Raw genomic sequence first — 13421 nt, forward strand, 5'->3', positions numbered from 1 at the left:
GAGCTTGGTAGCTCATCGGATCCCTCCTACAATATACATAAAGATTCCGATTCTTACTGCGTGCCATCTGCTCCGCCGTGGACGGTGAAGACCCCGTGATGTCATTCTAAAAAAGAGTTTGCCACGACGCTGCCATTTCAGTGCCGGTGTCATGGTCACATTTGAAATTTTACTTTTAAATGACTGAATTTTTAAGACGAAAAAAGCCCACAGCGACACCCCAGGGCTCTCCTGAGAAAGTTCCCCGATAAACAAACGTTCCATAACGCATGCTTTGGAAGTACAGCTCTACTCCGAGCATGTCACCTGATAAGCTCTAGCTTGTAAGATTGAGTATGTACATTTTTGTAAAAGAGCAAATAAACTAATTAAAACTGCACATGTGAAAGAGAAGTTGAAATGCACGCACATCTTAGCTCACGCCCAAAGCGACACGGAACACGAAGTGTCGCAGTCCTCAAAGCAACATGGAGACGTACAGAGGAGTGCAGATTGAATTAACAACTTCACAGCAATTCCCACGATGAAGAGCAGGCGCATCGTGCAGGTAAAGGTGAACACGAGACTCGAGTGAAGGTTGCTCCCAGGGTAAACACTGCAATAACACGTGTCAAGCGGTATTCGGTGCAATACACACACACACACGCGCGCACTCTCATCACGCGTGTCCCTCCAAGCGCACCGCCACCCTCAGTCTAATTCTAGCTCCCAATGGAACAAATGAAAAGGTAAAGTTGCAAGCCGTGCACATTTCCTGCTCATGCCACTGCTGGCTGAAGGCTTTCCGCGAGAGGGAACCCCTCTAAATGGTATTTGATCTACTCTTCCACACTGGCCCGACATCTTGGCAGTGCCCACACTCGACTCCACCACACGTGAACATCAGAGACCTCTGGACTGTGAAGTCCAGGCTGTTGATCATTTCGACCACATAAATTTAACAAAACAATGAAAATTATCACCTTTGTCATAAACACTGCATCATTATGTAAAATTACAGTGATTAAAATATCTTATCTTGCAAATAGAATGAGTCCCAAATAAGTATTTTTTAAAATGTATAACATAAACAAATAGAACTAATTATCCGGTGAGCCTCAAGGGATAAAACACGAAATGCAAAATCAACAACAATACAGGTGATCTTCATTTTACGACAATCCACGTTTACGATGTTAATATAAGATGAATTTCTTCCGACACGACTCCGAACACATTTGAACAGAGTCGGTCTGGTTTCCGATGTGACTTGGCGTGGAGCTTTTGTTTTATGGTGCCGCGGTGGCGAGATGTTAACTCCCTCGCCTGGTGTGCAGGAGGTCATGGGTTCGATCCCGACCCTCACACGTCTGTATATTTGGAGTCCTCAATGTGTTTCGACTATTTGGCTGCTATCAATTTCCACATTATGATAAGCTACTACTTTGAGCTACCATTTGTGACCAGGTCGCTTCTGAAAAAGAGCCATATAGCTCAATGGGCCTTAAAAATAAAAATAGTTTAGTTTATAAATAGTTTTTAGTTTGTGTTTTGTGCAGTGGGTTACCTGACTGCTATGGGGAGTGCCCTCCCCCGCACGCGCAGGCCGAACGTGACGGCCACCCGCCCCGCCAGACGCAAGCTGCTCGCCGCTGCCAAGCGCAGCACGTCCGGAGAAGAGTCGGAGGCGTTGGTCTCGAGCGTCAGACTCCAGCGCTCGATCAGCGGGAGGGTACGCTCGTCTGCAGTCCTGTTCACGGCGCCATGTGCAAACATACCCAAAGAAAAAAACACACAAACCACTGATACAGCTATCGTGCTGTGACGGTTCCACCTGAAGACGGAGGCTTGTGTTGCCTCCGAAACGTCGTGATTTTTATTTTATTTTTATTTCATTAATTTAAATTTTTTACCTACGTGACTTTACCGAAAAAACCTAAGAATATGAATCCTTGCAGTCACGAAAGCTTCAAATCTAGAAACACAAACCAATATTGGAAGAGAAAAATATTGCCGGGTTCTCCATATTATCAGCTGCTCTGGATTGGCAGATGCACCCAAAACTCTTGTCCAGTGTCGATGAAGTTATACAAATCTGGTCACACCAATATCAATATGCGCCATTCGCCACTAAGTGACGGTGACGTCACCATGACACCTGTGCCAGGCGAGGTGCACTTTGAGGCCACGTGAAGTGTCGAAGGCTCGCTGACGGGAGGTCATAGGACATACCCAGGTGCCATGGGTTGGCTGACCGGTAGATGCACCAGCTACACACACAAACACACACATTCCTGTACTCCCAACTACTTTTGCTTCAAGATCGAGAGAGAAAAGGTTGCGTATTAAAATCTGCGAATGCTCGCTATTTCCGAGTGCTTGCGCCACACGGCTCTCCGCTGTCTCTCAGGTCGTGCCGCGCGAGGCTTGGCGCGATGTCCGACGTTTGACATGGAGAGAAACGTCGGACGTCAACGTCCAACAACCCCAAGAACACTTCGGAGAGGAAAATATCCTCGATGCTCATTTATCAGGTTTTACTCTGTAAGCCACAAGTTGCTGAAAAGAAATGAGTTCGTGCAAGGTTTTCTTGCGCGATCAAAATTAGGTTTTGGATCGGAAGAATTCGACCCACAGAGCGATCAAAACTGGAGCTTTTTCATTCGTTAACCACCGCAAAGGGGTCTGTAAGAGCGAGACATTGTTGGCAACTGTTGAGAATTATTGAATGATAGCTCCATGCAATACCTTCAAATGTAAACTGTTATTCAACCAAAAGTATTGGTCCAGTCTTATTAGTATATCCATCAATTTCGCATCGCAAAAAAACATAGCATTAAAGATTTTTAAGGCAGCTAATGGCGCTATTAAGTCCGCCGCAGAAACCTCACACTCGGGCGTTGTTTGCTTTGTTTCAGGTGACGCTGGCGGCGCGAGCGTCGCGCAAGCGGCAGCTGGGCCCCCGCAGTAGCGCACATGTGGCGAGCGCGGAGCCCGGCGCGCAGAGATGAGCTCACGTTACTCCTTGTGAAAACGGCTGCCAGGTGAAATTAATCCAACGGAAACGCGTGCAACACGGCATTTTGTAGTGAGGTGGGGGGGGGCCCGGGGAGGAAAATAAATTAATATATAAACCGAATTAATGCAGCCACATCAATGTACAATGTAAGAAAATAAATAAGTGAATAATTTTAGCGGAGCCCAGCAGAACGGCCACAACGCCATTCTGAGCACGCGCGTTCATTAATGAGTTAATTAGCCAGCCTGTTCCTGCACTGCTTCAAATTTCACTCTGTGGACACTCTGGAAAAATCAGTCTTCTTGTGCTCTCCTTGTGAGCCCCACATCCAAAGAATGCTCTCTGGGAAACACAGAGCCCTCACTGTGTGTGGCAATATCTGCTGGATTTCAGGCATCAGGAAAACATGCATTTATACGTACCTCTCGATGCATAGTGTGGTCTATATAAAGCCACAAGCAATGTGATGTTAATTTCTACACATGTAAGAACACGTGGAACAGGTGAAACCCAAAAAGAGGGAGCGGGGCTGGATACTTTCAACCGTCACCGCACTTTGGCTGCCGCGTGCTTGCTCCCAAATTGAAGATTTTCAGACGCTCCCGTTGTGTGACGGCGATTCGGGAAGGAGAAACCAAACATGCAACCGGAGAGAAAAGACCAACGCCGAGGATCGAGAAAAGTTGTCGTGAAGCGGAGAAGAAGTGAGAGGTCACAGCTCGGGCTTCAACAAAGCGAAGGCAACAGACTGTTGGACAGGCAACAGACAGTTGGACAGGCAACAGACAATTGGACAGGCAACAGATAACACGATGTAACACAATTTTTGTTCCTGGGTAGTGTAATTGCTAATGCCTAAAGAGTAGAGAAAATGTCTATTATTCCCTACAAACTTTGCTTTTGTGACCAGGACAGTGATATTTAGAAATTGTAATTTTGATTCGTATGTTGTTTTTGTCTGACTTCATGTGAACGAAAAGACACAAATTCGTCCGTTTTTTCATTGAAAATAGGTAAATTAAAAAAAATATCACTATCCTGGTCACAAAAGCAAAGTGTGTGAGGAATAATATCGATTTTCTGTATTTTTGAGACATAAGCAATTAGGAAATAACACTTACTACCCAGGAACAGAAAAAAATGTTACACAGTGTATAATTGGACGGGCAAAAATTGGTAATGAGGAGTTTCCCCTTCGATGGTGGTTGTTGTAGGTACAGTGAACCCTTGGTTCCGATGTTCTTCAAGGGACTGACCAAACTGAAGGTTCGATGCAAAAACATTTTTGACGAGAGACCAACTTGAATGTGCTTCTTTATTTGAGACAGCACATTCTGAATCGCCGGACTCTTGGAAGCGAGAGGTGTTGGCGAAGCTGTCAGGGGAGGGGGGGGGTAAGGAGACGAATATCGTCGACGCTTGCGACCCGCGCGCGCCGTAACCTGTCGGAGACGAGGCGAGGCAGCAGGCAGGCGGCCATGCGGAGGGCGCGGGCGGCCAGCACCGGGTCGAAGGTCGCCGCACAATCCTCCCCGCGCGCGGCGAGGGCCAGGAGCGAGCGCACACTCTCCTCGCAGCCCTCCCGCTCGCAATCCGCCACGCCGAGCCCTCCGCTCGAGTCGAGCAGCGCCACGCAGGCCTCCAGGTGCAGGCCCAGGCACCGGCGGTCGCTCTCCTCGTACAGGACCCTGTGCAGGTCCTCCTGCGACGATGCCAGCAATCGAGCGGATGTGTCGCTTTCCACACAGCGTGCAACTCGCGCAGACAGAATCATTTCTAGGCACCCCACTGACTTCCAATGCCCCTCTCCCTCTGACTTATCGTCATGGGAGAGCGTGAAAGCGATCGTTCCGTAGCTCCAACAAGAAGGGTCCCACCCAGTAACCAGCGTGAGGCAGGCGATGGAGGAAATGGAGTGTAGGGAAAACAAGAAGCTCTGTTCTAAAGTCTAGACGATGGACGGGTATTAGAAAACCTTCCTTCACCCTGTCAGCTCGTTCACGTGAATGAGCTGACATTCATGTGAATATAAATCAAAGTGTTTTTCCTTTTTCTTTTGGGAGTGGGTTTATATCGCTGTATGAGAATATAATGAATGAGCCCATTATTGTAATTAGCCTGCAGGGTATGGAATCGCATTGTGTCGGCATTAGCACTTTGCGAGCGAATGTTGGCCAGCTGCTGCAAAGATGTCGCCCTGCCCAGGCACCACGACACGCGCAATGCCATTCACAGCAGGCGCTCGCCCAACGGTGCTTTCCTCAGCAGTCTAGGTTTCAAATAATGCCTGTGTGTGTCCGTGCGTGCAGGTGTGTCCAGGTGTGTCCAGATGTGCGTTCAAGGCGACCCTCCACTTCAGGTGGCCTCGTGACACGATGGGGCCTCAGGTGCGGAGCGCACGCCACGCGCAGCGCAGCAGCGTCCACCCCTCCCCGGGGTCCCTCCTGGCAGACCCCCCAAGTGAGCTCCAAGATTATTGGGTGGTGAATGGTGTGGCTGTATCCCCACGGACGTTCACACGCGCACACACGCGCGTGAACGTTATGACTGCGCGTGGGCGCGAACGAGACTGCGTACGTGTGCGCGTGTGGAAATGTGCAGTCAATTGCAAACCACGACGGCGTGTCACCGGTCAACTTGACCGTCAACAAACAAGCACGGGCACTGCTGGTCGGCACGGTGCACCCCTGGCAGCTGTGTGCAACATCATTACGCCACGCAAAGTCACGACGCGTGACTGCGGTCGCCAACTCGTGTGTCAACAACTACAAATAAATAAAACCACTATTGCAATTGCCGATCGTGCCAGTAGAGGTCACAATACCACTTTAAATATTAGCTTTAGAAGCTTGGTGGATTTCATCCTGCAACTAATACACCTTTTAGACATGTGGCTCTCTTTTTAATATTTTTAATGGCGACTGATAGTGACGACTCTTAAGGTCTTATGCCTACATTAATTTAAACATGACGAGGCCAGCCACTTTGAGATTACTTCCTAGGTGCACGCTGACTCAATACAAGCAAACTCTGTGCTGGTTTCGACATACAGAACCTCATCAGCAGTGTCAGGCTTGCTTGAATCAGTGTTGGTGAACTTCCAGATGTTATAGGCACGGATCCCTCTCTTTAAGATATGGGTCCTGCTGATGAGACACTATGTCGAAACTGCTTGAATTCAATCAGCCGTGCGGGAACGACGCACTCCCAGAAGGCTGTTGGAGGGAATAAGTTGCGTAAAGTATACTGACGTGGAGACACGGATATATATTCTCCACAATCACGCGAATTATTGCTGTGTTCACGGTCGTGTTTGATCACCTCCCCAAAGATGGCCACACAACAAGCTGAATAATTCACTAAATGGACCGAGCCTCAACAACCAAAGGCACACCCACCCCAGCAGCTCTGGTGTAGCTCCCACGTATTGCATTACTGTATTATTCCTCGATAACACCTCGAGCATGAGGTAAAAACAGCTTGCGCCAAAACGAAAATGCTGATAAACTCACCAAATAATTTCTTTGAAAAAAATGCTTGGATACATCTAAGAAAAAATGGTTAAAAAATATAAAATAATTAAAGTGGCTCATTGATAATACTGATTACTCAATATAGTTTTGATGCTCACTTCTTTACAAAAGTGCCAAATATTATCAACAAAAATGGCATTACTTAGGGCTGTACCCTAAGCAGCGTCTCTGTTCTGGCTCGGCCTCAAACTCAGGGCTCGGCTCCGGCTTGGGTCGCTCGGCTTCTTCCAAAGACGCACGAGTGGCTCGGCCGTGGCCTGGCTCGGCCGTGGCCTGGTTCGGCCGTGGCCTGGCTCGGCCTTGGCTCATGGGAATCCTGAACGTGGCCCGGTCTGTGCTTAGAGCCGGCTCAAGTCAAGCACGGCTCTGAGCCGGCTCCCTTGAGCCAGAGCCAATCCTGCGCGAGGCTGTGACAAACAAAAATAGCGAGTGGACACGAGCACGGCTTTAAACTTTCATTGGCAAAATGTTCACGGAAATAGAGTACTGCCAATTAGTTGGTAAGTTAAACAATTTCAACAATGTTCAATGATGAGGTACAAGTGAACTTTCTCCCCAAATCCTCTCACTCCCAACTGGGGCAGCCCCATATCCAGAGGGCGTGAATCGGAGACATTCCCCCGTTACACAAATGTGTGTACCAGTTGAGGCATTACAGAGGGGTTTCCCTCGGTCAAGGCTGTGACGTGGTCAACAGCGTATGCTTGAGGGCCCCAGTTTTTAAACTCATGCCCAAGTTAATATTCAATGTTCATATGCATGCACAGCCATTCTGTCACTCTACCATCAGATGAGGGTCTGCTACATGTGGGTCATAGGGGCTGTTTAACCATACATCACACCGTTCATGTGGGGAGCATAATTGGAGGCGCATATTACAGTACAACAATGAGCCTATCCCAGAGTTCCCCTCTTCACTGAACCCGCACTGACAAGCGTGGCGAAGTATGGTCAGACAGCCCACGTGACCGACAAGGCCTTGATCCAGCAGTGGATTGTTTAAGGGCTGCAAAAGTGGGATGGATCAAGAGCAAGTACGAGTCTCTTTGGACACAATCGACTCGTACATGACAAGGCATCATCAGGTCACGAGATTGTAATTTCTCCACATAATGGTCAACGTTGGTCAATGCGCTTCTAGCATGGTGACGCGAGCACGACGACACCATGACAGTAGAGGCCTCAGGGTACGCGTCACAGCGACCCCCGACCTCACGTCGGGCCCTGCAGCCGTCAAGCCTTCAGCAATATCTGTTTCAATGCCGCCGTCGCCTCCGCCGCCCGTGAACTGCTTATCCCACTTCCTGCCATCGCGTTCACACGTGCAGCAGGTGTCCCTGTGCACAAGTCCACACTCCGCTGTGAAACTCAGCAGCCTCACCAAGGCCCTCTCCGGCTGGAAATCTGATTCAGACCTCCTGATTCCAACTACCGCAGCATCGCTGGGCACCTAGACGGGGCGCTACGGTGAAACTGCCGCTGCTGCTGCTGCTGCGGCGTAGCAATTGACTGACATTGTGCTCTCCACACGTCTTTGTCAGTGCAGTGGACTATGACAGACTCCTTGTGCATACCTTATAGTAAGACCTGAGGATTTGTAAATTATGCTTGTGTTGAAGGCAGAAGCCCTTTTTAAATTACAGATGAGGTCAAGTCTAAATTATTTTATATACGGCAGAATTACTACTATGAGCCAATAATGTCTGTTTGTGTGTAACGCGCGTGACGTCACTCCACATGCCGCACCCCCACGTCATTAATATTCATGAGCAGGTGGATTTTACACTCACGCAGAAAGTCGAGCGGAAATCATTTTTTTCCAGCAAATTCGCTTTAAGTTTGACGTTTCTTAATTGAAAGTGAATCTAATAAATAATTATACGCAGCAACAAAGTGGATTTGGTGTCTTTATTCATTTCTTCAGCACTTCAGACAAAAGGTAAGTTTAATTTATGCTTCTACATTATGGTAAAATAGACATTTCTTGGTGATTTTCCAGATATTGTATCGAATTCCAATTTATTTCAACCCCAGCGACCAAAAGCAGAAGAGAATAAAGTATTAGAGCAGTGAATTTGAACAAATTGAAGGTCAGTTATATACAGAGCTAGAGGGACATGAAGGGAGGTGTTTTATGACTTCGTTTTGTGCCAGATTCACTGCCATTAATACAGTGCTACAGTGAACTGCAGTAAAGTATTTGATGACTTACTATCGTGCAAGATTCACTGCCATTAAATTTACACAAGATACAATTATACTCTGCTAAAAAAATTCGTAAATATTACAGCTTCCGTCCTAGGACGGGCAAACAAGCTAGTCTGTATATAAGCACGATGTAAAAGAACACGATTGGTAAAAGCAACATATCCTTACATTGGGGGGGTGGGAATGCAACTTCTGTTTCAAGAAACTACTCTGGATATAAGCGCACAGGGCCTTGCTGCTCTAAAGGCGAGTGCTTCTATTTGGCTTCTGCCATATTCAGTCCATCTACCTATGTACAGTACGCGACTTGATATGCAGGATTACACACAAGTTAACAATCAGCAAAACTGCACAAAATAGCCAAGCTCGTTGGTGAACGAACCGTTGCGTTTAAGAGCGCGCGTGGCATGCTTTTTTGTTGTTGTTAAGTCGACACAGCGTAAAGATAAAGACATTTTAGCGATTTATAAAGTGTATAAGCAATAGGAAGAGCGGGCGTGAGCACGCGTGGGGCGTTGGAGGAGTTTGGGGTGGTGGTGGTGGTGGTGGTGGAGCCAGCTCCGTGGAGTGGGGGCCGCCGGGGGCAGGAACTGCCTCGGCTGACCCCAAAGCCGAAGTGAGACGCCCCGCAGGCAAATTCTACCTGACATGCAAATAGGTGCAGCCATCTGGTCCCAGTTACTGACCAGTGGGGCCTGAGAAGGATTTTATACAGTGAACCCTTGACCCCGGTCATTTTAATAACTATTATAACAACCGCCAGCCTCAAATTAAATGCCACTAAGCGTATAGCAATTACTTTAATGCCGTTTGAGATTCCTAGTTTTTTCCCGAAAAAATATTTTTTTATTATTTCTATTTTCTCTCTCTCTCTCACAAAATGGCCCGGTTAGCGTTACAATAAATCACAATGCTGGTGGCTTTGATGCGTATTGAAGTGAAACCTTATCCCCAATTTTCAGTTTAAAATCCTAGCCCGAAAACAGATTTCGTAAAGTTGTCACATCATCACGCACGCCTTTGTACACATCCATGTCGTTTCAACACCCAGCATGTTTCCATTGTTTGCCACAATTACGCACGCTATGATTAAATAACACGAAAATACCATTTACATTACCCTCTTTATTTCATTACACAAAATGCACTGGCGATTTTATTACGTATAAATAGCGAAGCTATTCAACAACAGCAGCTTGAGTTGTTGCATATTGTGTTGTCTTGCACATTTAATCTTTTGCCAGCTCGTTATTTGAATTTCTGTTTCTCTCCCTACGTCCACAAACTCGCTTTTTCCCTGCATTCCTTGAGGCTTTTAGGCCAAGAGAGACCCGTCCCCCAACGGGCTTTAACAATGTCACTAAGAACACAGCTTAACACCAACGGCTCTCATCTTGTACATTCCCATCTACGTCGCCTGTCCCAATTACAACAACAATATCTGCGGAGACATTATTATTTACACGATGGCATTGCATCTCAAGCAACGTTACAAAGCCACGTGAGGTATGGAGGGGGGGAGTCAGGGCGGGGGAGGTGAGCGCACAACACCGCGGCACAGCAACTGGGCCCCAGCGCCAGCTATGAGCCCCGCATACGGTTGGGCAGCAGCCTTAGAGTCATCCACGTGGGGTTGGAAAGCCTTGCAGGTGAGAACGCGTTGTCTAATGCTTTAGCCGGGAGCGCTCCAGTGATGCCACTGCTACCGAAGTATTCGAGGAAGTACGTAAACGATGGCAGCGTGGAGGGTAGAGCCGTAGCCCGCAATGCAGGAAAACATTATCCACGCAGCTCCATCCATCCCCAAGAAAGACTGCGATTGCGGGGGAAGCACGGGCACGTGTGAATACGAGCTTTTCTCAGCCCTCAACGGTGCGAATAAACCGCGTGGGTCGATGTCCGAGGATTTTTGCATTTTCGTAACATGATATCCAGGTAAGTAAAAAAAACTTAAAAATATTTCAACGAAAGAAATCCCGCGAGCGCAGAGAGTTTGATTTTTAAAAAATATTGTGAGATTTTTTTAAAAATCTTACCCCTGTGTGTCCCTGCAGCTCGGCCCACTGCTACGGGCCGCGGTGTGCGGTCCACGAACCCTTCTCACTCCGCAGCGGCGGTGTGTCCGTGGATCACCACCAATAATCCGCGAGTTACAGGGATTCACAGATTACATCACGCAACGTTACCTCGCACGTAAAATGACACTGATTTATATGATTTATGAGAGGACAGCGGAGTTCGTGAATAAGTGCATTGTATGTGCATGTCATAATTCGCAGACGACTACAAAACTTGAATCTGACAACATTGTTGATACTTGTCTTGTTAACGCCGACACGAGGCCTCGACGGCATGCGGAATGTTGCCGCCGTGAAACACTTGCAACGTAGAGGACCGCAAGCGCTAAGGGGGCAATGACGTGCGCCTGAGTGAAAACCTCAAACGCGCAGCACACCACACCTGCACTCACGTACCGTGCTCTGTACACGCAAGACAAACAGGGTGTTTTGGCAGCCCAGGTGTTTAATAGTGCTTTTAAACGACCGCGGGTGTTGGAATGATCAATCAAATGACACAAATCACCACCACTAAAGGCTTTGTGCTTCGAGGTACAACCCAGCTCAGAGTGAGATTTGTACGTTTGAGAAAGAAAGAAGAAAAAAAAATAAAAATAGAACGGCCGAGGGTGCGGAATGTTTGAAAGTCCTGACGCACGCGGGGCTCGGGTTTGTTCCATCACATTCATCCTGCGGCAAGTCTGTGCTAATCTCATCACATTACGTCAAAATCCACACTCCGCCCAGGGGGCTTACCGATGGTGGGGGGAGGGTGGGGGGTGGGGTAGGGAAAGGGGCATCAGTTAAAATAGCTACGATGGCAAAACCATTCAAAACGCACCGCAAGGAAGAGAGTCTATGCCATTGTGCGTGTGCAGGGGAACTCCTCTTAACCACGGCAATGTGGCGGCAGCGATATCGTGGATCCTGTTATCCGCGGTGTTAACTCCACATGTTCGCAGGGGGGGGGGAGGTGGAGGAGGGGGAAAACATCGCGGATAATCGCGGATAACCGGGTGAACTTTTCGCTTGTTTTCTGCGTAAAAATGTTTGGAGAAAACGAAATGATTCCGCAAGGCAGGATTGAAAGATTGTGTCAACCAATGCCGTGGAGCAGTGTTTAACAACTCCACATAGTCTGCCTATTTATGATTACACAGCTCTTATATGCACATGCAAATTGCATGCGTATTAAGGGTGCACTACTCAGAGGCCCCACCTACTTCTCTCCCAGCCCCGCCCACCACTCGAGTTGTAGAATCATGAGCGTGCGAGGAAACCAGAGTACCTGGAGCAAACCCATGCAAGTAAGGAGGTCATATCAAAGAATGGAGGTTATCTCAAGCAATCCGTTTGCTCTACAGTAGTCTCCTAGATTCGCCAAAGTTAATGCCTAGAGCACCTGGCATTCCCAGGAAGTCTCCAATCCAAGTACAAACCAGACGTAACCGAAGAGATAAATCCAACACTTATATGAATGATAATACTCCGGACGGCAATACGTACCATCGGTACAGCACGATCCCATTAGGAGCCATCGCGTCTCACAGGCGCAGAAGTCACTAAAATGGATCGACCAAAAAGTCGGAGTTGACTTTTAGGTAATGGTCGATCACTCGGCCCCCTTCAAAGATGGCGGCCGCCCAGACATCCCATCTCCCGAAGGCAGGAAACCCCCAATGAGCCACGCCCAGCGAAGGTCAGCTGATGACGCCGACGACGTCACCAAGCCCCGCCCATAACCTCCCGTCCAGCGGCACAAGTAGAAACATTGGTGAGATAAATTTTTATTTCCCGTAACTATTTTCGTGCTATTGGATTAGTCGAGCAATGGAACCGATAACCGGTGGAGTCGTCAATTACTTAAATAATCAGAGAGGCCAGCGCTACGGGATGTTTTGTGAACGGCAGCAGACACGACTGACGAACACAGGAGCTCTATTATCACAACTTATTAGGCGAAATAGGGAAGTGAAACACCAACGTTTACCCACGTAAAAAACACACTTGTGTCGACTCAAAGCTTGTACAAATTAGGCACGGATTTGGATAAATATTTGCACAGGCTGACCAACTCGGCCGGGATGAAGGGTGAGGGAGCGGGTCACAAAAAGAACGGGGAAAAAAAAAACACATCAGGGATTCGGGTGAAATGCACGACGGGCATTGCTTGGGAATGCCTGGCGATAAAACGAGCCAACGACACCCGGGTGACGACAGCGGCTCGCGAGCTATTCCCGAATCGTACTTAGTGTATGTACGAGCGTATTTCTAACGTATCGTGGGGGTTTAAAATTCTTCCGTGCGGACAACAAAGTAGTGAACGCCAAGAGGCCCTGTGTCACTGTCAGTTACCAAAGTGGCGCTAAAATTAAAATGCTTCTGGTGCAGCAGTAAACACACAAGGCCACCCCCCACAGAGATTCACCGGGCCTGTGTGCGATAAGCCACGGCACCCTACATAGTTACCAGGCATTCAGCACTGAGTTTTACCCGATTCATTGCTGCGTTTGTGCCATTAAAATGCAAAACGTCGACTTGCTCACACACATGCATACGCACTACATGCGTCCCCACACGTCATGTATGTACGCATGTTGAACGTCTTTCGCACTGTACGTAGCC

At 48.0% G+C, this 13421-nt stretch overlaps 1 protein-coding gene across 1 annotated transcript in view; it reads right to left on the bottom strand.

The window, feature by feature from the left end:
• LOC133341183 (tRNA (32-2'-O)-methyltransferase regulator THADA-like) overlaps positions 1–13421 on the bottom strand; it is a 70950-nt gene that overhangs the window by 12505 nt on the left and 45024 nt on the right. Inside the window, exons 22-23 of the mRNA XM_061549637.1 lie at positions 4441–4700; positions 1547–1729 (exon numbers count right to left, since the gene is read on the bottom strand). Coding sequence (XP_061405621.1) covers positions 1547–1729; positions 4441–4700 — 443 coding nt within the window. The remainder of the gene's footprint in view (positions 1–1546; positions 1730–4440; positions 4701–13421) is intronic.

Source organism: Lethenteron reissneri, chromosome 11, assembly GCF_015708825.2.
Source record: "Lethenteron reissneri isolate LAM-NWPU_2019-01 chromosome 11, ASM1570882v1, whole genome shotgun sequence".
NCBI classification, from domain to species: domain Eukaryota; kingdom Metazoa; phylum Chordata; class Hyperoartia; order Petromyzontiformes; family Petromyzontidae; genus Lethenteron; species Lethenteron reissneri.